General features: G+C 53.4%; 4 protein-coding genes across 4 annotated transcripts; 3 read left to right on the plus strand and 1 right to left on the minus strand.

Annotated features, from left to right (window-relative positions):
* Positions 1 to 512: 512 nt before the first annotated feature.
* NCLIV_004320 (conserved hypothetical protein) lies at positions 513 to 6658 on the plus strand (the record flags this gene model as incomplete). The annotated part of the gene is made up of 7 exons (XM_003879934.1): positions 513 to 1382; positions 1864 to 2076; positions 2605 to 2703; positions 2901 to 3046; positions 3472 to 3741; positions 4285 to 4502; positions 4917 to 6658. 7 exons carry the CDS (start codon positions 513 to 515, stop codon positions 6656 to 6658), a joined length of 3558 nt encoding a protein of 1185 aa, XP_003879983.1.
* Positions 6659 to 8936: 2278 nt separating this feature from the next.
* Positions 8937 to 11398, plus strand: NCLIV_004330 (conserved hypothetical protein; the record flags this gene model as incomplete). Its single annotated transcript, XM_003879935.1, has 5 exons — positions 8937 to 9155; positions 9298 to 9327; positions 9429 to 9734; positions 10216 to 10276; positions 11349 to 11398. 5 exons carry the CDS (start codon positions 8937 to 8939, stop codon positions 11396 to 11398), a joined length of 666 nt encoding a protein of 221 aa, XP_003879984.1.
* Positions 11399 to 12935: 1537 nt separating this feature from the next.
* NCLIV_004340 (hypothetical protein) lies at positions 12936 to 13726 on the minus strand (the record flags this gene model as incomplete). The annotated part of the gene is made up of 2 exons (XM_003879936.1): positions 12936 to 13072; positions 13165 to 13726. The coding sequence occupies 2 exons, from the start codon at positions 13724 to 13726 to the stop codon at positions 12936 to 12938; spliced, it is 699 nt and encodes a 232-aa protein (XP_003879985.1).
* Positions 13727 to 14631: 905 nt separating this feature from the next.
* NCLIV_004350 (calcium homeostasis endoplasmic reticulum protein, related) lies at positions 14632 to 24215 on the plus strand (the record flags this gene model as incomplete). The annotated part of the gene is made up of 17 exons (XM_003879937.1): positions 14632 to 15187; positions 15591 to 15811; positions 15987 to 16062; positions 16387 to 16437; positions 16826 to 17019; positions 17551 to 17667; positions 18262 to 18392; positions 18578 to 18632; positions 18881 to 18926; positions 19317 to 19495; positions 19779 to 19851; positions 20495 to 20585; positions 21935 to 22053; positions 22253 to 22397; positions 22801 to 22870; positions 23071 to 23111; positions 24155 to 24215. 17 exons carry the CDS (start codon positions 14632 to 14634, stop codon positions 24213 to 24215), a joined length of 2226 nt encoding a protein of 741 aa, XP_003879986.1.
* Positions 24216 to 25223: the final 1008 nt, after the last annotated feature.

The raw sequence follows: 25223 nt of genomic DNA on the forward strand, positions 1-25223 counted from the left end.
CTGCGCTTCCCTGGGGAAAACGCCTTCAGAAAAAGCTGCGTTTCATACAGAGAAAGCACGCGGCGTTGCTTTCTTGCTTGCCTTTGTGTGTTTGTCTCGGCGCTGAGTTCCCTCGCTCTGTCAGGAAAAGGCGCCTCGCGCATATCGACTAGCTTCAGCGTTCGACACTCGGTCGAGAGATTGTCTTTCTGCCCCTCGAAAGCTGCCATTTTATGTGAGGAATGAAATTGGAGATTCGACGCCGAAACCCTTTCCCCGTCGCCTTCGCTGTGTTGCGCGTTTTTTCGCCGGGGGAAAATTCCGTCTCCACTATTTCCGGCCCGCGTACTTTTTCACTTTCTCACGGCCGAATCTTTTCTCCCGGACCAGCCGCTTGCGTGTCTTGCGCTTTTCCCGTGAAGGAGAGAGCCCCGTACCGACAAGGTTTGCCGGATGTGGAGGATTTTCCCGGCCACAGATCTCATTTCTTTTCCTGTTTCCTGTTTTCCCGGCCAAGACAAGACAAAATCAAGATGGCGGCGGAGGCCGTCGCAACATCCCAGTCGCTGGTAGCCCCGTTTGACTGTGGACCTGGTACCGGACTAACTTGTTCTGGAAACGAATGCCCTGAGCGACAGCTTTCACTCACGACAGACGCCAGCGGTGTCGAGAAAGCCACACAAAGCGATTTTTTTGACGAGGAGTCACCCGGCCCTCCTCTGCCAGGTTCGCGCGCGACATCGACAGACTCGACGGGAAACGAACCTGGCAGCCGAACTGAGAGTGACGCTTTCTCAGGAGATGGCGGCTCTCCGTTGCCGAGCGGAACGCAGTTGCCTCGTCCATCGTTTACGAACGCGAAGGAATTCAAGGCAAACTCGCCAGCGGCCGCAGTTTCTGTCTCTGAAGACGAACCTCCTGTGACCCTCTCGTCTACTGCCCCGCCGTCAGCTCCTGAGGCACCGGCTTTCCGCTCGCTGGAAAGCTGTGCGGAGTCGGACGTGGCATTGGCAAAGGATTTCGGACCGGAACATGCGCAGAAGCGACAAGAAACGGAAGCTGCGGAAACCGAGGAACCGGACGAGCAGGGAAACCGCGCGAGAGCCGCTTCGCGCTCCAGTTCACGGCGGCCTCGGGACAACTGGCTAAACGCGCAGCCTCTGCACATCTACACCTCTCCAACAGACAGTTCCTCTCGGCCAACTAGCCTCGAGAGGACTTCATCTTCGGCGTTCACGGAGAAAGGAGCGCGGGCAGCTCGGCCACGCAGCAGATGGACTGGAGACCACGCGGAGAGTCCAGTCACGGATTTCCAAAAATGCGGCCTCGCTGGCCTGCCTCCAGAGGTTCTGAAAAAGTCCGTTTTGGCGCTGCGGACGCAAGTAGAGGACTACCAGAAGCAAGTAAGCTTCTGGGATGCCGCAGGGGGGGGGGGGGGAGTGGTCCGCGAGGGGGTGTCTATCTGCGGTGTTGGCGGATCCGCGCACTTGACTTAATGGAAGTGACTCGTGTCCCTTCGAGGCCTCAGTGCAACCGTAGACCCACTCTTTCTGCGAGTTAATACACCGCATGCGACATAGCAAGCGCGGTGTACCTGTCTAGGGCTGCGCGACTCTGTTTGCATCCGCGTCTCGTGGAGTTCCACAGTTTCTGCTAGCAGTCTGTGCTTGGCGAGTGTCCGCGCGGTTGCAAATCAGTGGTCCAGACATCTGCCGATGGATTCGCGCTGGTCGACGTGAATTTCGTTCGGCGCTTCGCTCCAGCGAGAGTCGCGTGGTGCTGGCTTTTTTCGGCCGCAGAGAGAGCTGCCAGTTTGCATGCAACTTGTCCACTTTTTTGTCAAAACCCGATCGGGACCCGTGGCATGTGGTGCGGTTTGCCCAGCTTGTTGAAGGAAGCGTGCAACTCATGAAGGCCGAGTTGAAGGTGAAGAGACTTGAAGAAAGTCTCAAGCAGCGTGAAGCAGGCACTCGAAACGCCGCGTTGCCGCAAACGAAGGGGGGCGAGGCCTCTCAAGGAGAAAATGACGCAACCGTCCTGCGAGAGGAAAACGACCGGCTGAAAGCCGAACTGCGCATTGCAAACAGCACAGCTGATGTGAGTGCATCTGAGAGTCCCTGCCGTTGTTCCGTGACGTCTCGTCTGTGTTTTTTGTTCCAGCAAGGCCCTGTCCGGTGCCTGCCTTTTTGTGTCGGATGTTTCTGAACGTCGTTCTTCTCGTGTGCCACGTGTCCAGTGGTTTTGCCGTCGTGGGGAATGTTTCATTTCGAGCAGAAAGAAACGCGCCGACTGGTGCTGGTTCCCTGGCCGTCGAGTGCAAAAGAATAGGAGACGATGTGGCCTGCAGGTCTTCAGCATCAAGTTGTCTGTGCGTAGCCTAGCGCCTTCTTCAGAGGAGTCGACAAGATTCCTTTCGTTCCAGAAAAAGATGCCCCAGCAGGTGTCGATGGACAGCGCTCTACACGAGGAATACCTCGCAGGGACGAGGCTTCTGCTTCCTCAGAGAGCGACCGTTCCGTTGGGGGAGGGGGGACTGTGCTCCACTGTTTTGGAAACGGCCTCTTGGCACATGCGCGAAGAACAGAGCTCAAGGCGTTTCGGTGCTTCCTTGTGTATGCTTGCCAGTATCTCCAAAAGGCTCTTCGAGACCGCAGCAACCGCGAGATAGAAATGAAGAACCACATTGCTGCGTTGACGGCAGTGAACAAAGATCTTCAGGAACAGGTCCGTCCTTTGCGTCGGTATGTTTTCGCAGAGACGGTTGACACTTTCGATCTGCGTTCTCCGTTGGCGTCTCGATTTCGAGGGGACACACGCCAGGGACCGTTTTTCGCTTGTCTCTGAGCGGCGTCCCCCCCCGCCGATGTTCGGTTGTCCATTTCGCGCCACGTGATTTTAATTCTCTGTCCTGTCTTTTCCAGGCGAAAACGCTGGCTGCGTTGCTCTCGCGGGACAAGACGGAAGCCTCCCTCCGAGCGCGCCGTGGCGAGCACACGCAGGCTGGCATCAGCGAGAACGGCGCCATGAAGCTCGACAGATCTCCCGAAATTATCCCTCCGATTCCTTGGTGAGCTTTGCCTGGGCCGAAGACGGAGCTCGATTTCTGTCCCTATCTCGACCGGAAACGTCCTTTGAAACTTCCTCGAAGGCTTTCAAAGGTTTTTGGAACTTCTCTTTGGCTGTCCCAGGCGACGCTGTCTCCGCCGTGCACTGACGAACCAGCGACGGCCACACGCAATGCACGCCCAGTCGATATCGGGGCATGAAGGCTCGAGTGTCGAGTCTGTTTCTGAGACGGGAAACGAAACGTACCCCTGCTCTACCAGGCGGCGGGAGGCGTGTCCTTTGCTTCGACGTGAGAGGGCGTTCTCCGAGCCTCGGAAATTCCACGAATCCCGAGCGGCGGGCGGGACGTGCGAATTCGATTCTTGCCTCGCGCTCTGGACGCTGTTTCGGCCACGGGTTTTCTGTTCGTGTCTTTTTCTGCTTCAGCACGCAGCCCACAGACGGGGCGTTGCGCACAAAGTGTCTAGGGGACGGTGACCAGGCGCTGAGCAGGAGTCAGGACGACTTTGATCAGTCGCCGCGGCCTGCAGCGCTGCTTCGACGAACGAGCTCGAGCGTCATGCACTGGCCGAGCTCTGCAGAGCGCGCGAGCGGGAAAGTCCAGTTCGACGTGTGCCCGGTCTTCGGCTCGGTCCGGTACGACCCGGCGCGAACCTGTCCGGTGGACACTGCGTTGGCGAACTTTGTGAACCAGAGGTGAGGACGAATTCTGAGAAAGCGTCTGCGAAAGCCCGACGAAGCACGAGAACAGAGAGGGCTCCACTCCGCGCGTCATCGGGTCCAGGGGCACAGCGCAAAACGTCCTTGCCACTTGGTCGTGAGCGCAGCTGCCTCGTGCCTCTCTCTCTGTCTCTCTGTCTTCGTCTTTCTCTCTCTTCGTCTGTCTCTCTCCTCTTGTTGTCTCGTTTTGGTGCTTTCTCCGCCCGGCCTCGTGCGACGTGCTTGGCCGCCAGAGTTCTCCTCGGCGGGCCGGGAAGCGGATTCGGGGAGGAAGCGGACCGTCTCTGGTTTTTCTCTGGGTGCCCTTGCCTAGATTTCCGTCGTGTCTCTTTTCTCGATTTGACAGCAAGGCTTCCCTGGCTCTCGCGAAAATCTCGCATCTCCGGTCTTCGCCACAAACGTCTGTCCTCTGTGTCCCCTCTTTTCCACCTGCGGATGCCAAAAGCGAACTGAAGAGGGGCAAATTGTTTCCGCGATGTTGGCAGGGCGACTGCGTGTGTCCCTGCGACGATTTCGCAGGACAAACAAAATCATCTTTACGCGGGTCCGACCTGGCGTCTACCTCTACGGGCGCATGCCTGTTCGCGTTCAGCTTGGCACAGAGCCGGAGACCCAAACGAAGCGGCTAGAAGTCGTCGCCCGAGGGCGGCGATACAGCATTGCAAACTTCATTAATGCTTTCGAGGCAAGTCGCGGGGGACAGATCCGCCGAAAAGGCTCCAAACTCGAGGGTCGCGGTGCGTGCAGTTGGTTTTGAGTGGAGGCCTTTCCTCTCGCTAGAACTCGTGGCTTTCGCTTTGCGCGACCAAAAGCGTCTCGTTCACTTTGCGGTTGCTTCGATGGCGGTTGGAGGGATCGACCGAACCAGAAGACGGTTGGGCTGGTCCTACGGGCTCGATGCCGCGAACACCCTTCTGTCAATCTTCTTTCGCAAAAAAGCCGCCGCTTTCAGTTTGCGTTTCCCTTCTGTTGGGAACTGGACGTCAGGTCTCGTGTCAGCGGCGTTGCGTGATTTGCAGAGCGGCGTCTCAGGGGTGCCGTTCCCGCGACGACTCTCGACGTCTCGCGTGCGCGTTTGAGAGGCGGTGAGGGGACACACCGATTTCGCCGCGTGTGCGTTCGAATTTGTTCGTGTTGTTCCCAGGACTCAGAGTTTGCGATTATCGACCTCGCGCACAAAAAGACCGGTGGACTGTTGCCTCTGGAGTTCTCCAACTTGCCCGGCTCGACGGAAATGCAGCCCTTGGCGTATGCGTCAGCTGGCCCCGGCGCGCCCAAGGCTAACCTCGGCTCGAACCTTCCCGGTGCATGCGGCGCAGAAAACCCAGGCAGGCAGTGGCGCACCGCCTCGCCTCCGGCGGACGAAAACGCAGGCTTCTCTCCGCCCGGGTCCTGGCAGGCCTCTCGCGACTCGGAACGGCCTGGCCGCCTGTTATCGCGGACAAAGTCGCTCTCGCTTCCAGTCCCACGGAATGAGGACGCGTGCTCCGACGAGCTCGACAGAGAAGAGCGAGGCATTCTCCGTCAGAGGTCGCGGTATCCGCTCTCCCCGGTCCGCGGGAAAGCCGCGTCGGCGAAAGCCATCCGCTGGCAAGACGGTGCGGCGTCACGGGAAGCCACGGGAGGGTTCTGGTCGCCGCGGTTGCCTCGGAAGGCCAGAGCGGCGCCTCGTCTCAGCGACGACGCCGCAAGTGACAGCAGTCCGCGAGCGGCGCGGGGCGCGTCCCGGCGGCTGGTGTCGCCCTCGGGAGAAGGCCGACGAGGCCGGGGCGTGCGCGAGGCCAGTGGGGGTTTGAAGCGGAGTTCGATTGCTCTCCTGGAAGGGATTTTTCGCCAAGGAAAAAGCAGTGGTTCCGCCCCTCTTGGGCCCAAGAAAGGCGGGACGCTCCAGAGCGTGGCCAGCGGGGGGAAAGGAGGAACGCGCGGGGCTGACGCTGAGACTCGGCGGGCGCCGAAGCCACGGCGGTTGGCGGCGGGAGGCAAAGAACGCATGCCCGTTTCCTGTGTCTCCAAGACAGAGGGTGGAAAAAGCCAGGGCGTGGGCCACGAGCCGCGGACCGCCAAAAGTGAATCTGCTTTCAGGTCTTCGTCGCTGAAGAAGAGTGGAGCCTGCCTCCCTCGGAAAAATGTCAGCGTGCACTGGAGGACCCTGAGGCTCTCTCCTCGAATTGGGAAACCTGAGGCAAGTGCCGAGGGTGCCCAGAGCTCCGCGGTTCACGCAGCCGAGGCTTCGACGGGATCTTTGCAGGGTGTTGCTCGACGAGAGACGCGCCTCGAGGACGCGCCGATGGAAGACGCGTCTCCGGCCAGCTCCGCGAATTGCGCCGCTCCACACGCGTCTGAACCGAGTCACGTAGAGAACTGCACTCCTTCTGGGGCACCAGCTCGAGTCGACCAGAAGCCTGCTTTCTGCGCGGAGAAACCGTACACCGCCGCAGAGAAAGGGTTCCCTGTGTCGCAGATGGATGTGGCACGTCTCCTAGCAGCGGCCTTTCCGACTGGAAGGCCGAACGCGATCTCGAAATTCCCGCCGTCTTCTCCCGTCCGAGAAGCTCATGAACGCGGGGCGAGCACTAAGGATGCGTCTCCGGTTTGTTTACGGAGGTCGCCCGACCCTCTCGTACACGCGTTTCAGCAGACAGGCGCTGGCCCGCACGGTCCGTGCGCCGTTGATCCCGTGCAGCATTCCCGGAGGATGATTCAGAGCGGGCTGTGGCCGATCCCGTCCCGCGTTGCGACAGCAGCCTCAGCGTTCTCCTCCTACCAAGGACCGGAGAAAGTTGCTCCGAATTTCTCGAGCGGCTCCGCACCTACCCCGCCCGTGTGGTGCTATCCCGTTGACGCCCATGGAAGTGGAAGGCTCAACGCAGGATTTGAAGGCGCTTCTGGGTAACTTGAAGCCGTGCACGCGCAAGAGCCGTTGCGGGGTAGGGGACGCGAAGGCACAAAACAATGCAAGGCGTTACGCGAGAGCTTTCTCGAACCCGTCAGGCCAGGGGAGAGTGCGCAGAGAGCAGCCCTGGGGCGGGCTGCCAGTGGGGCTGAAGATTTTGAGGAACGTGAAGTGTACGCTTCGATTTTAAAAGAGTTCTACGCGTTTCACTTTTTCGGTCTGCCAAGAAGAAACGCACCAGAGAGGAGAGAATGCGTGAATTTTCTAGCATTGCGAACCCCAGTCCGGTAGTGGGGTACGGTGGATTGCTTGGTGAGGGGTGCCTGCTGAGCATCCCCAACGAAGGGAAGGGCGTTCTCTTCTGTTTCGTCCAGGATCTGCACGTGTGCCTCCACTCGGACTACGTCGCCCCGGTCGAGAAACCGTGGCGGAGCACCAGGAACAGCAGTGAGAAAGATGACGGCGGCTGCGAGGCCAAAACAACTAGTTAAAACCTGCTGAAGTCTAGAATCCACTAAGAACTACCAACGACCTTCCGCTTGTCGATAAGCAAATACACCTTCAGCACATGCAATTGCGGTGCACGGCACAGTCTCAAATACTGTCTAGATCTCAAAACGAAAGGCGCTCCTTCATCTGCATCAGCTGTCTTGGTGCCATCTGCCTTGGGGTCTTCTTCAGTGCGTCAAGATTCCACTTCAGCTTGGTGTTTCGCTTCGTAATCTAAAACAGCAAACTGTTCTGCCGGGATGATTTCTTTCCTGCTTTAGTTGGCCGAGTAGGCGCCACGATGCGAGTGGTGGATTCATGGCGAACTTTATATATATATATATATATATATATGTTGAATTTCCTGTCTTCCCGGGCGGGAATCTCTACAAGCACCGTTCACAGGTTTTTTGACAGTCGTTTCATTCAACACAGTCATATAATTTCACCACTATACAGATATATATCGCGGTTGCATCGAGGAGGATGAGGAAAACTGTGGAAATCCACGAAGGAACGAAACACTGAAATGAACACCGACGCTGAACTAAATCTGCGACCGGCAAAAGACTCGGCTGTAACGTCAACCGCATGCCAGATGCCAGCGAGAGGATTCGAGCAGGGCAGTTTACATTGTGGGTCAGCCGCCTAGAACTTGGTGTGAGCGCACGTCGTGCGGTGTTTTGTTGTCCGTCGCTTGAGAAGGATCTAAATCAGAGTCAGGAGTCGCCCGAGGCACTGTTTCTGACAAAAGTAGGTGAATACTACCTCCACATGACAGGTTTTGGAACAGTTAAAAACACCGGAAGGTCGTGCCGGCTGTTTCTCGAGAGCATCCTACACCTCTGGAGGTGTCTGACAGGTGTACGTCGGCGGCGTTGCGGCGTCCACTAGAGAAAGCATACCCACCGCCGACCCTAGTCTTACGTTGCTGCTCCACTAAAAGACACAAGAGTTTGGCTCCTGCGTGGCGGGGATTCGTCCTCAAAAGCTTCGCTTCTCTCTCCAAACTTGCTTGTGTGCGCGGAGTTGCGGAGCAGTCGGAGACGACGCTGGTCCGCCTGTCTCCGTAACGAAAGTGGGGTCACACAGTACGGGATTCGAGCGACTCCTTGACTCCGGCTTTGTGACTGCACAGTCCCCTTCCCGTAATACATTTTCCCACGATTCCGTAGTGGATGCTTGTGTGAAAGAGAGATTTCGTCATTCAAGAAGAAACCTTGCCCACGCTTTGTGACGGCCGAGGCTAGCAGCCCACGAACGGGTGTGCGTCTCTCTGGGGCGTATGTTTACCACATTTTGCGCACTTTGTTGTCAAGAAGATGAAACGACTGCCTTAAATTCTTGGGAAAATTTGCAACTCACTGTGCATTCATCACCCTTGTTGGCCGTTTCAGCAGTTCGAGACGGCCGGGTCATCGGAGAGGCATGCATTCGAGACACCGTGTGTTCACGGTGACTGCGTCGTCGTTCGTGCGGTAACGGTCGGAAGCTGTCGCAACTACGCATGTCTTGCTGATGGTCAAGAAAAGCAACGCATCCTAATAAAAAACGAAAAGGGACAGAATGGCCATATCTCCAGACATAAGAAAGCTTCCATCTTTGCCGTAGAGTGTCGCTGCACGGAATCACACTTCTTGCGAGTTCGTCCGGCGGCCGTGAGCGGCAGTGTCAATTCAAAGAAAGCTCTCGTCCAAGCCGTATACAGTGTACGCGACTGTGTTGGCCATTGGTTTGGGGGTTCCAGAGTTTCGGCGAATTCTTCTCGTTTTCTGCTCAATCCGTTATCATGGCAGAGCCGGAGGCCAGTAGCTTTGCGGCGCCGAAAGAGGACGAAGATGAGCAAGAGCCGTTCTGCACGGGAAAATGCACAGCCGAGTCGTTGATCGTCTTCTTCGTTTACACCCTGGTTGTCTTTGGCTGTACACTTCTGGCTAAGTTCGGCAGTTGGAGCCTCATCGTCACCGCTACAGTCCCCGCGGCCGTTCTTTTCCTCTTTGTTTTCTATGTAAGATACGCACTGGCAAAGCGAGACAGTCCAGGGTTGGGATTCCTGTCTCCACTGCAGCGCTTTTCAGTGACACCGAGGCTAAACGGCATGATGAAGCGAAACATTCGACATTCCGTTCTGTTTGTTTCTTCCTTTTCAGGTTTTCGGACGTCAGATACCTTCGAAACAGGTAAGCAACGGCGAGTCGCCGTCTGCATATTTCGTGGTTTTCCTCCCGACCCACCACTGGCCAATCGGTTCTGTGTGCACTGCAACTGCATGATCCTGCAGCTCGCCTACGTGGCACTCTCGACGCTGGCGCTTGCAGTTCCCCTCTCGTTGGTGCTGCCGGTGGTGAGGTCAGGATGGATGATGGTAATCCGCCTCCTCGACTTCGCCACGTATCGTCCAGATAAGCCCTGGTTTGTGAGACCAGGGTACCCGCTGTGGAGTTTCGTCGATACATTCCTGTTGGAGGCTACCATACAAGAGCTGATCAAGTATGCGGTGATCTACAAGGCTTTCTCAAGGAAACTGATCCAACGACCAGGCGATTTGATCGTGTACAGCGCCGTCGCTTCTTGCGTGATTGCTACGGTATGCGAAATGGGCGGGTCGGATCTGGTGTCAGGACGTCTGTAGACGCTTATGCACGTGTGGATCCTTCTGCAAACTTAACAAGCGGATGTTGTGCTGCTCTGCGTTTTTCCATCGATGCAGGCTGACGTCGGAATGCAAGCACTGAAAGTTGTATCCTCGTTTAAAAGCATGCCTAAATTTGTCCTAATAGCAGGACCGGTCACGGGGAGCGGACCCTCTCCTCATGGATTGCCAGAACACCATACCGGTATCCTGTGGTCCTTCACATTGTATTATGCTGGATTCATCATTCCAATGCAACTGGGTACCGGCTTTATTCTTTCGTGCACCTTGGCTGGAAGAGAACTTCTTCATCGCAAGAAATCTTTTATAAAGGTGAGACATGATTCCGAAGGGGTTGCTGCCAAAGGCAGTCGCTTCGCTGATCCACGTGTGGAACGTGAATGTCTCCGCTTTGTTTATCTGGGTATTACTGCAGATCATCAGGTGGCCAATCCTGCTACACGGGGCTCCAATCTTCGCGAGTCACATCCTCAGACGTAAGTCCGCATCAGCTGACGGCACCGTCTCCATTCCTCCATTACCCCTCCTTTTCTTTGCTTGAAATACTGTCTGCTGTAATTCTTGCATTCAATTTCGGTGTTCAGATATTTCCCATAACGAAGCACACCGTGTTCTTCACGGCGCCGATCCAACAACTCTGACTTCCGCGGAGCTTTCGAGGCTAGGGTCTTTCACCGCCCTCCTCCAGTTTACTGTTTGCGCCTTAATGGCGGTGGGCGTGTGTACCGCCTTTACTCTGTCAAGGTGAGCCACTCGGCAAAGCGACACAGCAACACGCGAGCTGTGGGAGTTTGTTATTGCTCAGGGTACATCGGCGCTCAGTGTGCGGTGCCACTTTCCTGATCAGGCTACTATATCTGAAGCTGGTGAGAATTATTGGAACTCGCTCCCTTCCGACAGCAACTGCACCGACAAAGACAGGCTTCCTTTTTTCGTGGAAGGATGTATTCGAAACAGATGACTGTTCCACATGACTGTCACATGATAACACGTTTTTCATTTTTTCGGGACGGTTTTCAAGTGGAAAGCTCGTCGCGTAGTATGCGATGACATTCCGTGGCGACTAGTGACGGGTGTCGTGGTTGAGGTCCGAGCTCGCCAGCACAAGCAATCAGACGTGGGGGAACAGTGGTATCGCTGGCATGCGCCATCGTGATAGTACACAGTGATGTCGGTAATAGGCTTTTTCTGAGTGATAGTCCACGAAAACATCCATTGCTGTCCAACTTTTGAAATCCTGGTGAGGGACTCCGCCAGCATGACGAACAGATAGTTCCTCTCCCTACGGTGTAGAGACACCTCGCCGGTCCACCTTCGAAAGTGGACGATGCAGCAATTCGACCGTGATCTCCCGGATCTGGGCGAACTTTCAAGATAAACTTGACACGATGAGGGTACCCGGATCGGCATTCGGTCTCGCCTCTTTGGCCCCCATCGCCGTGACTCTGGCGAGGGCTGATTCCTCGAGGCCGTTCCCAGTTCGTTGTGAGCAACGCATTTTGAGAACAGTACTTCGGTTTGCAAAGGGTTACTCTGGTTGTCCTTCAGTCATCAACGAAGTGGAGAGTCGCCTAAAAGACCAGTACGGAGGTCCGTGAGCTATTAATACTGTAGAGTCACGAAGGGTGCATCATTTCCTTTGCAGTAGCTGCGGAGCTCTCGTACTTCAGGTCGGTTTTTTAGTTCTAAACTCGCTCTTCTCCGTCTCCAGCATATCCGAGTCTCAGGGGAATGCTGAAGAACTTCCATGACCTGTAAGGATGTGAACCCGATTACAGCCCCACTGCCGGTGAATCGTCTTTTTGAAGGCCCGACAACTTAGCACCAGAAGACGAGAGAGCCGTCGAGGTACAAGGACACACCATTCAGCTGTGCCTCGCTGGTCTCTAAAGTATTTTTATAGACGACATTGAGAGAGCACATCGGTTCTGACTTCTACGATCAATACAAGTTTATCCAGACGACGGTGCGCGTGATACGACGCCAACAGTAAAACATTTTGCTGACATTTCCCTGCAGACTGCTGATGATGAGGACACCGTTAAAGTTAAAAACTTTATTAGAATGCTAAAACAGCAATTTCACAAGGTAGTGTCTGCGATGGATACGGGGCACCATGTTCACCCGCAATCTTGCTTTCATAGCTTAGAGAAATCGAAGATGTTTACATAAAGCCGAACTGGAGTCACTTCCAAGAAATATCAGCGGCGTCGAAGGCTATGCCGGTGAGCGCTCCACTTCCGCACTACTTCCGACTCTTGTGCTCATTGCGTTCGCAGATTGAGACGGGGGGTACGATCCGATGGACTTGCGTGTAGTAAAACTGTAGATATTAATTTCGTTCACTCCAGATGTGCCATGCAACAACGAGGCCTCGTGCAAGAGAATGGAGGTGGGTTGAGGCTTTTCAAAGACTTTACATTGCAAATTGAATAGGATCACATTCTAGCATCTTGTGAACACTTGCAATTACGCGAGGTACGAGATGAACCTGTACACGAGCTTTGGGGCCGGAGGTAGTTGACAGGCTATTGGCAGAAAAGGGGCAATGACCGCTAGCGGCATGTTCAACGTTGTCACGCACGTTTTGAATACAGTGATGTCTGTTCTATGCGGCTGCCTGTTTGTGGGTCCAGTGCACCTATGTGTGCTCAAAAACTTCCCGGTAAGGTTTGTTCGCACGTTTCCTGTAGCCTGACAATGAATCGCGGGCCTGAAGTACACATGCAAACTGCCATACCCGGTCTACTCTTCCCTCTTCATGGCGACATCTCAAGGTGACTCGTACAGTCTACAACGCCGCTTCAGTGTGTAGAGGCTTTTTCGTAGTCTGGGAAGCAGTGAAGGCGACCACGTCTCTCTGTCGGTAAGTAGAAATGTTCAACACGGAACACGACTCCTTGGACAACATACACCGTGGGGGTGAAGCGTTTACGGAGACCCCGGGTTCAGCAGCCTTGTCGCCTAGCCTCCAAAACAGCAAATCGATGACAGTTCTGTGCAGGGTCTCGATAAGTCGTAAAATCACTGCTGGCGACGGGAATACCGGCAGGTGCATCGTCTTTGATTCACTGCGGCAGATTCACTGTATCACTGCGCTTGTCACATGACTCGGCCAGCCTGCCTTGCGCGATTTCACCGTACGAGTGCAAATGTCATCTCGCCAACTTCGATAACCGGCTTGCCGTCGACGAACGCCTTTCCAGTAGCTTTTGCAATGCCAAACTTCTCCTTCCATGCGGTCAACTCGACTTCCATGACCACAGTGTCGCCTGAGTCACACGCACACATGCGCAAGAAATTCATATAATCTGTGTATCACTCTCCCCGTTACTGCTGAAAACTGAAGCAAAAGATGCCTTACCTGGTACGACGGGCTTCTTCCACTTCACGCCATCCACACCTGCGAAAAAGAAATTTCCCTGGCCGTTGCTAATTGGAGGTTGCAAAGCGACGATACCCGCAAGCTGTGCCAGTGCTTCGACCTGAAGGACGCCTGGCATGATAGCTCTATTTGGAAAATGACCGTTGAACTGGTCTTCATTGGCCGAGATCTGCTTGACTCCGACCGCTCGCTTTCCCGGCTCGAACTCGAGGACTTTGTCCACAAGCAAGAAGGGAAACCGATGCGGCAGAATCTGACGGATTTTTTCAACATCAAACACGGGCGCAGCAGTGCTTTCTGTTAGTCCAGATATTTCTTTCGCGCCGCGCCATGTAGAGGAAAGCGAGGTGACCGACGGTGGGTCAAGCCGTGAGGAGGTGTAGACTCCCCGTCCGGCGTGCACTGAGCAACCTTGCGAGACATTTCCGCCAACGTTTGACTGTCTTGCGCAGAACCTGGAACCTGGGCCAATGGTGAATGCTTCGGTTCGGTAGATAAGAGAGAAGGCATAAATACTCATAAAAAGGGCAAGGTTCCCCATTGTTTCTTGGCAGTGATGCGCGAATGTGTGCGCGAACGCGAGGCCGCTGTCTCCGTCCGACAAGCACAGATCCACAAAAACCGCGCGCGGAAAGCTTAAATCGCCGAGCCTCCACGTACCACACACGGAAGAGAGACATACGTTGGAAGCACGGGCGGTTTAAAGAGAAAATACACCCAATCAGTTTTCTCTTGTGTGCAATTGGATGTTTCGCCGTCGAAACTCCGTGTGAGTCATCATGCGCGGCCTCGTGGGCCCCGTAATCTCTGGTGGACGGGCCACACGCGATCGTGATTCGGATATAGACCAGCAGTGGTGCGCCCTGTGGAAACGCTGTTGGCCAAGCGATCCAGGCGCGAAAAAGCGGGGAGCGGCTGCATGTGCCGCCGGCGGAACATCGATGGGTCATAAAATCTCCTTTTCCTAATAATCCGGTCTATCCCGCTCCTGGAGCGAGTGCTTTGGCTTTTTCGTTGCGTCCTTAGATCCCCCGGTGAGGCCGACAGAGGCGTTTCCTTCATTTCCTTCTACGGACGACCGCCACCCTCCAGATGTTCTGCCCCTTTTCTGCTGTCCGTCGCATGCATTGGGTGTAGCGGGCCACTCCCGGCTCTCCGCTGGTATCGCATTGGTTCCTTTTTTCTCTCGCCTCGTGCATCTAGCTTTCCACATCTTTCAAGACCAGGATCGGCCTCTCGTGGCCCGGGGGCGGCCTCGCAGGGGGGTTTCCGGACAGACGAATCTCCGTGGTCCCTGGTCGCGGGCGCGCGAGAAAAAGACGCAACAGAGCTATTTTCCCGTCATTTCTCTCTAGGCCCGACGCGTGTCGTGCCTCGCCCGGCCCTTCTCGGGTCCCTTTCTGTTTCACGCCTGTTGCCTCTGCATCTCCCTCCGCCGAACCCACCATGTGGTCAGGTGGGCCGTCGCCGTACGGCGCTGGAATGCAGCAGACTCCCCCAGGAGGAAATCCAGGATACAGCATGGGAGCTAGCGGCAACGCTGGGCAGTACGTACAGCAGAGCTACGGCCAGCAGTCCGGTTTTGGCCAGGCGCACGGAATGTACTCGCAAGCTGGCGGCGACTACATGCAGACGCCGACCCAGACGGGGTATGCTCACTCAGCGAGTCCTTACCAGCAGCAGGGAAGAGATTTCTCTCAAGGCTACAGCCAGCAGGCCGCGCCAGGGGGTTCCGGATACGCTGCGTCGCCTGGAGGCGGGTACTACGGTGCGCAGGGCGGCATGGACTACAATCAACAGTACGCGGCCCCGCCGACGCCGATTGTGTATAGCCCGCCCAGTGCGAGTTACAGGGATGGCAGTTCGATGGGGAGCAACTATTATTCTCAGCAGGGATCTTACCAAGGCCAGGCTGGGTACGACCAATCGGCCGGGTATGGAGTGGCGCCAGTCCGCCCTCCCGCCGATCCCGAGCTTGTCAAGCGCATCCACACCATTGCAGGTAAGGCTGTTTTTTCGAAACGGGGAGGCTCACCTTGAAGAACCGCGGCCTCGATGCTGGTTTATCGCGGCGTGCGCGCGCCCGGCGAACGGGGAATGCGTGTTCTTTCCGTGTCCATAACTGCGTCCGGCGAGTTTTGTTGGAAAGGCCGCGAGCGACGACGCTATAAAGGCACATCGCGTCAGCAGCTGCGTCGAGTGAGACAAAGAACCAAGACGAGGAGGATCTCGGCTGGCGCCGTCCTCGTGTTTCTCCTTCATCCCTATATCCTGAACCCTCGGGGCAGGACTCATTTCTCCGCGTTTTTGGCATTTGCGTCGCCTGTGCCGCCCTTCGTCTGCTCCTCGGCGTCTTGTGACTTCTCTTGGGTTTGTGTAGTCCCTTTTCTCTTTTTTTCGCGCAGAATATTGCTGCCGCAATCCGGAAATGGAATCGCTCGTTCGGCAGCGCGACGGCGCGGATCCGCGCTTCGCCTTCATCAACGGTGGAGAAGGCTACGATTACTTTCGCTTCGCCATCGCGTGTCTCCAACAAGGCCTCGATCCAACTGAACAGGCGGCCGCAGCCGACCAGGGTGGGATGGGCAGCTCTCCTGCAGTGCCGTATGGCAGCGCGCTGAACACGGTACGAAGCCGAAAGCACTTTCCGCTTTCTTCTCCCGTTTAGTGTGCTGCATGTAGAGCTTGTGCGTGCTCGCCGTCGCTGACCTTTTGTCTCTTCCTGCCTCTTTTTTAGTCGCCCGCCCTGGTCCCCTTTCTGTTCGCCATCGAAGGCGCGTACGCTCTTTCTTTCCTTGCAGGGAGGAGAAGAGACAGGAGACACCAACGAGTTGACGAGGGAGTTCGATATCGACTCTCTCATTATGCAGTACCAAGGTACGCACAGTCGACGGCTGGTCTCGCTCTGTGGCGCGTTGCCTCTTCGTTCTGTCTCCTGGTTTCTTCCGTTCCCTCCTTTTCCGCACTATCATTTCCTATCTCGTCCTCTCTTGCTTCGCTCCTACAGTTTCTGCCTCGGAAACACGTTTCCTACCCCCACACGCGCATGCATATTTATGCACGCAGGTATTTGTGTTGAGATACTCTCGACGAGATACACAGCCGTCTCGATCGGTTTCTAGTTCTGTCTCTGAAGACTCCTCGGTGGGTTTCCCTCCCGTCGTGTAATCACGCGGCTTTTCTGGATTTTTCTTTCTGCAGAGCCGCCGGAACGTGCCGCGTTGCCTGAAGCTCTGTCGAAGGAGTTGAATGGTGAGGAGTCGCTTTCTTTCAGGAAAACCGGGGAAACTCGGAAAGGAGAGAGCCGCCAAGCACCCCTCTGCTAACGCTGTGAAACGGCGCAGGCCTACAGCTTTCTTTTCTCTCGTCACCGCTTCGTTTTGCACACACAAAAACTTCTCTGTCTACACTCTTGTCTTGATATATATATATATATATATGCCTGCATCTACATATAGTAGACACCTGTACACATGTGTATTTGGAAATGAATTTTTCAGAGAGCGCACGTGCATATATATATATATATATATATATATGCGCATATAGGTAGTCCTGTGGAGAGCAGTGAGTCGTGAACACGTCTTGGTAGCGCATGCGTGTTTGCGCAAGTTGTGGCCGTTTTCTTTCCTCTCTGCAGACGTCGTGCTGTCTCTGGAGAAGCAAGCAACGTCGACGGCGATCCGCAACGGTCGGCACTGGATCGAAGTGAACGGCGGGGCGAGTGAAGACGCTGCAAACAGTCTCGCGTGTGCGCTGAAAAAGAAACAAACGGTCCTCTCCAGTTTCCTCCACAAGCTGAACGTTCTCTATCTCGTCCACGACGTCGTGCAGGTGAGGAAGCGAAGTGAAGTCTCACACTGCCGAGGATATGTACACTCGTTCATACGCCTATACATAGACAGACATATACATATATACATATATATGTATATATGTATATATGTATGTGTATGCATTTGAATACCATTTGTGGTGTTTATTGCATGTGTCTAGAGATCTGTAAATCGCTGAGTAAATACATGCTTAAGACCCGGTCGACAGCGGTGTGTGAAGCGAGCTGGGGATAGCGGCTGCGAAGTGTGGACGAGGTCACCTGAGCGAGGACATCTCTTAAGGGCGGTTGGCGTGGAGCGTCGGCGCGAAAGAGGGAGACGTCGAACAAGAGCGGGAAGGCCTGCATGTCTGTGGGAGTCTCTGTGAAGAGGACGGGGTTGCGGAAATCGCGATGCACCTTTTGCTATCCAGCACACTTTGCAGTGTACATCGAACAAAGCGTCTCTTTGAACGAAAAGAAGGACGTTATCAGTCACCTGAATACTTGCGCTTCATCGACTTTCTGGGCGGATCTCTTTGAATGTGCAGAACGAGTCGATCCACAAACCAGCGAGTGTTTTGCTCACCGCGTTCAAGCCCTACTTGGTTTGGATGCTCCGCGACGCATATCAGGCAGCTGCGCGAGACCCGAGCTCGGCTGAGAAGGTGAGAGCTTTTACCAGGTTTTCTCGATTCCACAAACCCCTCGATCCACGAGGGATTTCCACCTGGCGCTCGGTTGATTTCGATGATTCCCGCCTTTCGGCGATTTCCGTCTGTGTGTCTCGAGCGGTCGCTGCGCAGACGGCGGCGGGGAGTTTCCGTTCCTCTCACGCGGATTGCTGGGGTCCCCAGAGGGAGTGCATGCAAAAACCATCTCACCTGGTTCGACCTCGTCGAGAGATGTGTGTGGCCAGATGTAAACGCGTGTGTCTTGCTTCCCTTTGCCTCTGTAGACAGCGATGTGTCGAGATCCTCCTTTGTAATCACGCATGCACCACGTACGCATATAAATATATGCATATGTGTACATATGTTTCTCTCTTCTGTGTGTGTAAGAGTGTCGTTCTCTTTCTTTTTCTGTCGACGAACTTTTTGAGCATGTGGGCGTTGCTTGGGTGTGTGCCGTTCTTTGTCGCTGTCTTTTCGTCGGCTCGGCGGTGTCTGAGTCTCTTGCGTGTCTCTCTCTGTGTGTGCTCGATGCGTCGCTTCGCGTCGATTTCTTCTGCGTCTCGCCTGTTTTTTCGCGACACTTTGCAGGTTGAGAAGATCTTGAGCCTTTGGGTAAAGCGCGGGATCATCGACGAAGACGAACAAGAAGAAATGAACTTCCTCATGTCTTCCCCCGACGTCGGAAAATACCTGAACCCCAATGGGGATGGCGATCCACAGTGCGTCGCGCGGTGTACATACACCCACACTCAGCCGCTGCTCCGGTGTACAGACAGATGGATGTCGCTGCTTCTCTCGCCTCTTTCTTCCCTCTCTGTCTCGCTCGCAAGTCCGCGGAAACGCAGGAGGTTTCTGGTCTCTGCGGAGATCGCAGGCTCTCGTGTCTGTTTGTCTTCTCTCGCAGAGCCGCCTTCGACCTACGTGTCTCCCCCGGCGGCTTCCCAGACGCTGCCTCGCAGGTAATTTCCCCCTCGACAAGTCCACGAAAATCCCGGAGACATTCTTTTTTGTGCCGGTCTCTACCTCATATATACATGCATATATGGGTATATAGAGATACACATATTTACATCCATATACATACAAGTTAGAGCATGTGCATATTCAGGCAGACGGACCGATATGCGTAGGTAGATCTGCACGCCCCTGTGCATCCGTGTCGACCAGTGCATGCGTTTTTGGAATTTGTCTGTTGCGCACCTTGCAGGGGCGACACCCGTTCATGAAACCAAGTGTCTCGCCTGGGTATCCGGGTAGGTTTTTCTGTCGAAACGGAATGAAGGCGTCGCTTGGTCGGGCACATGCACGCGACATGCCGGTCCAGTGCTCGCACCTGTGCGTCCAGGCGAAACGCTCTGCGCCTCGATCCCCTTTCCTCTTTTAACTTCTTCGTTGATTTCCGTGCTTCCCTTTCTCTCTGCCTTTCTCCCTCTGTCGTTGTGCGCACTTTTCGTGTGCTTCAAAGCGGCTCTGCCTCACCCCAAAAAGGATCCTTCTTTCCACCGTGCCGTCCGTCCCAGATTTGCTTCCGCCTCTGTTTTCGCACTTTTTTTCGCGTTCCGCTTCTCCTTCCCCTTTCCTTTGTTCGCAACGCTGCCACATATCCATCCCCTTTGTTCCCTTTTTCCCAACTTTTTTTCCAGGAGGGCCGATGGGAGAAAACCTTTCCCCCGGTCAGATTCCGCCGCCGCCGCCGCCTCGCCCAGGGAACCACTCGCGCATTCACGGCGGGTTCGACAGAAGACCTGACGAAATGGGAAACACCCCCGAGAGCGTCCCAGTCGGCATGATGGCAACGATGCTACGCAGCATGAGCAAACGAGTACGCTCCTATATATATATATGTCTGAATCTGTATGCATCTGTATTTATATCTGTCTATGTATCTGCATCGATATCTCTGTATGTGTTGATGTGTTGGTGTGTGCGTGTTAGTATGTAAATGTGAATGTATGTATGCGTGCATCACTAGCATTTGCCACGTTTTTTTTCCCTCATTCGTTGGTCTTTATTTATTATGTGGCCGATGCAAATGGGTGTTTGAGAGGACGGGACGCACGCGTCTGCGTAGATCTGCTGAGAGGTTTGTCCTCATTTTTTTTTAGGCGAAGAACATGCAAACTGCCTTCGTGCCTTATCGCGCACTTGACCCGCTGACGACGCCTCAGCAGCTGCCACGTGAGTCTTCAAACACCTCGCCACCTTCATATTTCTTTTCGCGCAAACGGGCGTCTCTCTTCACATGGAAAGATACCCAAGGTGTACTTACATGCGTGCCTACAAAGAGCTCTCAAAGAAACCTCACCCGGTCCCCGCAACGTAGGGGCTTGTACCGAACAAAACTACACATAAATATGCATATTTGATACCTGTATATATATATATATATATACATGTATATATGTATATGCATGCAGATATACTTTTGTTGATGTATATTTGTATAGGTGTGAGGCGGCGTTGCGTCGCTACGCGCGTTCTGGCTTTCTCTTTCCCATGTGCCATGTTTTTGCATGACCCTCAACGTGTCGTAGCCACGTCGAGCGCTTCACACTCGACCTGCGTTATTTTTCCTATTGCTCCCCCCCCCCCCCCCCCAATTTGTGTCTCTCTCTGTGAAGGTGTATCTCTCTCTGTGCATCGCTCTATCTCTATCTGTCACTCTCATTGCTCGTGGCCATGTCCCTCTCTGAATGCTTCTGTACCTGTACTCTGTAGCGGTCCTTCGCTCCTTTTTATTTGCCCGTCCGTCTTCGCCTGTATCTACACATCCTTTTCTCTGCACTTTTGAGGCGGCGCGAGAGTCTGTTTCTTTTTTCAGCTCTCGAGCCTCCGTCGGACTACATGCTAGACAGAATTCGCGATTTCTACGAAGACCTGGAGGAAATCGAGGAGAAGCTGAATCGACAATCGTGAGGAATTCTTTATTCGCGTTTTCCTTTGCGTGGAGTTCCTCAGCCTGGATCGGGTCTTGTGTTTCGTGACTCGCATGACACCCGGGAGCAACGACAAGAAACATTGCATGCACCTCTACGCCGTTCCACTCCGTGTCCTCGTCCCCTCTTTTTCTCTCTCTCTTCACACGCGTCGCAAGCATCAAACAGACCAGGAGGCCGGGGTCTGAAGAGCGGCTTGAGAAATATGTTCTGGTCGTGACATGACCCGCGCACAGCTACGGACACACCCATGCATTCTTTTATACACATCCATAAAGCGCTGCATATATATATATATACATGCACGTTGGAATGTGTGGAGACATAAATGCAAAGCAAATGTGTGTCAGTGCATCTCTGCATATATGTTCGTGTATCTTTACGTACATACCCCCCTCTGTACATGCACGCAATATGCATATGTGTATTTATGTCCATATATATATATATATATATATACATATATATACATATATATATACATATATATATATATATATATTAGGCCGCGTGTGAAGAGAAGCAAAGGCTTGAGTGCATGCGTTTCTTGTCAGAGATCGGCGTTCACGTTCGAATTCTCGGGGATCGCGAGATCGGTCGCGAGAGAACGGAAGGAAATCTCGCTCCGGAAGTCGATCGTCCAGCGATTCGCCGCGCCGGAGGCGAAAGCGCAGCGGGTCGCGAAGCAACTCGCGAGATCCTTCCCCGTCTGCGTGCCTCGACAACCGCATCAGAGAAAGGTAAGCAAAAAGTGTATCAAAGACAGAGGAACGGAGGAAAAAGGAGAGCGAGCTAAAGAGTAAGAGCGAGAGGGAGAGAAAGATGGAGCAAGAAAAAGGGGAATTTGAGAGATGGAACAAGAGACAAAATAGAGAACTCTCTATCTTTTCGTGTGCATATGGAGGGGAAGACTGGGGGCATCATCCTCTCGACCCTTTTTGCTTCAGCAGGCAAATTACAAACGATGTGAACGTGCGGGCCAGCGACACAACCTGGACCTGTCCGCGTCGCTCCTCTCCTTTGTTGCGCCTCCGGAAAAAATACGTGCCAGAGCCTTCTCTCCGTCGATCTGTTCTTTCTGTTTACATTCACCTTATGTATTCATATATATATTCATATATATATGTATATATATATATATATATCGGTACACATGCATATAATTTGCATATATATACATATACATATATATATGTAGGTAAGGAAGCAGGATCGCAGGTCTTCATTTCCGTCCCAGTCTGCATGCACGTGGGTGTATGTCTTTTTCTCCGTTTGGGTTGAGACGAGCGCGTTTTTGCAGAGAGATCGTTTTCGTTTTCCTGCAGAGACCGCGAACGTCGGATGCGCGAGGTCAAACGCGGCGGGCCCGCGTTCGACAAACCTGCTTCGTGGGTTAACTCGGAAATGGGAGTTGGAGACGACGGCTCCTTCGCGGGGCACCCTGGTACGCAGTGGGACTGCATGCCTGGCAGCCAGGCCGATTTTCTCTCTCGCAGCGCATGCGCGCCTGTTTTGGGTGTTTTGATGTTGTGAGCACGTGCAGACGTGCAGACCTGTGTCGGGCAGTGCATGCGTCGTGTTTTTTTCATCCGGTTTTCGAGAGGCAAATGCGGGAAAGGAGGCACGATTGAACTTCTTTTCAGGTTTGCGCGGAGCGCGCCTCGGCCTGGGAGCGGCGGCCGAAGTCGAGGAGAGGATGGAGCAGCGACAGCCGCCGCCCAGCGATGATCCTTTTGAGATGTTCAGGCGCCAGCGAGCGGGAAAATATCATGACATCATTGCCAGCAAGTAAAAAGATGGGAAAGAAGGGGGAAAAGGAGAAGAAATTAGCGATACAAAGATCGCCTGCGGGCTCTCTCGTCATGTGTCTTGTTCTCTGGGTCGCTTTCTCTGTCTCTTGTTCTCTCTTTCTCCCTCTCGTTCTCCTTCTCTCACTCGTTCTCCTTCTCTCTCTCCTTCTCTCTCTCCTTCTCTCTCTTTCTCTCTCTCGTTCTCCTTCTCTCTCTCCTTCTCTGTCCTTTTCTCTTTTGTTCTCCTTTTCTCTATCTGTGTTTGGAGCTTCTAGGAGTCGGACTCTCTTCGAGCGTCAGCTGACGGAAGAGCGCCGTCTCAGCTGGGGAGGACAGTTGAAAAGAAAGAGGATCTGGACCTTTAGAGACTCTTTTTCGACCGTTTTTGTGAATTCACTCAGCAAAGCAGCGGCGCGAATGGAGCAACAGTCTCAGAGGTTTGCCGATAAAAACTGCTACGTTTGTGGGAAAGTAAGTTTTTTTCTACATATGCTCTCCTCTCCTTTCGTCTTTCCCTCTATTCGTTTTCTTTCTCTTTTGTCTTTTCCCTCGCTCTTCGCTTTCTCCTGTTTCTTCGCTCCGGAGCATATTGGGTAGTTTCTGTGTGCATGTGCGGAGCAGAAATGAACTCAGCAAAGGATGCAACGAGAAAACGTTTTTTGTGTTTTCAGATGGGCCACATTGCGCGCGACTGTCCGGCGAAGGCGTACCGGTGAGCCGTCATTTTCGTCGATTTCCGTCCTCGTCTTCGTCTGGCGTTTTTCTCTTCTCGCGGTCTCCGTAGACACGGAGCCTGTGCGTTTCAGTGCCCTCGTCTGCAAAGGCAGGCTTCTGAGAGAGACGCTGGCGAAAGTCGAGGAATTCGTTTAACCACGAAGAATGCTCCTTTACTTTTTGAGAACCGCGAGCACTGTCGGCACTGGATCTACCTCTTTCAACCGCAGGCAACAAATCCAGGCTTCTGTCCCTCCTCTTGATCCTCGCTTTCCTTTTTGTCCTGCTCGTTTCCTTCCTCTCTTCTTTTCGCCCGTCTTTCTTACTCGCAACTCTCGAAAAGGTGTTTCCTTAGTTGCAGCGCAAGCGGTGCGCTCTGCCTCTCGGGAACAGCTTGTGACATGCGAGCCGTGTCTGTGTTTGAAAGAACTTCTGTCAAGAATGAACGCGATCTTCTGAAACCGCAGAAGGCCAGAGCACCCGAGACACAAAAAACGAGGAGACACTCTCCCGAGAGACAGCAGCCTTCTTCTCGCCTCCACAATTTCCCCGCCTTTTCGGGGAAAACGCACATTCCAAAACGCCAGATTCGCTCGGCACGCACGGCCCTCTTTCTCGTTCAGATTGCACTCCTATACAACACCTACATCCGCATATATATGTGTGTTTACATAGTTATACATATGCATGTAAGCCAATATATATACACTATGTATGTATGGATGTATATATATATATATATATATAGATGGATAGATATTTAAACTCTCTGTCCCTCTCGACAGGTGTGTATATATGTATGCTGATATACAAACAATATGCATATCTATGCAAATGTACGTCTGTATGTACAGACATCTCTATCTGTATAATGCTTTTGTGTGGATGTATGTTGATGGAATTTTCGTTTTATCCGGGGTCGTTTGCGTCTCCTACTCTAAGTTTTCGAAGGCTCTTGATTTCGTTTTTCTGTCGAGTCGGGGAAACGAAAGGCACAACCGAAAAGAAGTTTCGTGTGTGCGATGCATGCGCTTACATCAGCAAAGAGTCTCCAGATTCTCTCGAGGCTTTCTCGTGCCTGTTGTTTACTAAGTCGCCCTAGAATTCTCAGGAGACACCTTCCGAATCGGCGAGTTGCCGCAGGAGTCGGCACAGCAATTGAAGCTTCAGAAATTCGGAAAAACGCGCGAAAAACACCCTCAATCGATCAAAAGACCAAAGACCCCAAAGCCTCTCCGAATAGCCTTATACCCTCGCCGCCACACAGTCACATACATAGATTTATATCTACAGGTACGCATATACATACACATACCTATAGATTCATAGGGATAATTCAACTCGCTTTAGAGAATTGAATCTTGTTGACCATTTGGATACGTTCACAGCCTCCCCCACGACTTCCCACAGAGAACAGCACTTGCGAGACGACCTCTGACTTAGTAGACGCTCAGCACATTTCTCTCCAACTTCCCCCGGACACACTCGGCTGCGTCTTCGTGAAAAAGCGATTTATGCAAGGGTCCTCTTTCCACGTTTCGACCCTCTGCCGCCTCAGAGATTCTCAGAGGGAAGAAAGGCGAGGAAAGGCTCGACTACGTTTCGAAACTTCCAAAAGACATCGGATTTCGCCCCACAAAAAAGGAATCGCCACAACGAGAGAAAGAAAAGAATCCTGTCCCAAGAAAACAGTTGCAGGAAGACCTCCCCTCGAATCCCCCGCCCTGTGTATGGAGATCTATAACGTTCGCTTCATCCATATATATATATATATATATATATATATATATATATATGTCGATACAAACACGGATATACACGGATAGATATACATGCGTTTACAGCATTCCAGCATGATTCAGCAAAAGTGAGACGCCCACTCTCAAATCACTCTCCGCTTAGATCCAGACTCGTCTTTTGCCACGCGCGCGTAAAAATTTACGTGTTGATGAAAATCTTTGTGTTCATATAAATATATACATATATATATATATATATTGATGCATGCGCAATCAAGGTGATCCGGTGGCATGCGGTTCAACGGAAGGATATAAATGAAAATCCTCGGGAGACAGATGATTTGTTCCCTGCCAAAAAAACCCCCTTTTTC

Source organism: Neospora caninum, chromosome Ib (genome assembly GCF_000208865.1).
Source record: "Neospora caninum Liverpool complete genome, chromosome Ib".
NCBI classification, from domain to species: Eukaryota; Apicomplexa; class Conoidasida; order Eucoccidiorida; family Sarcocystidae; genus Neospora; species Neospora caninum.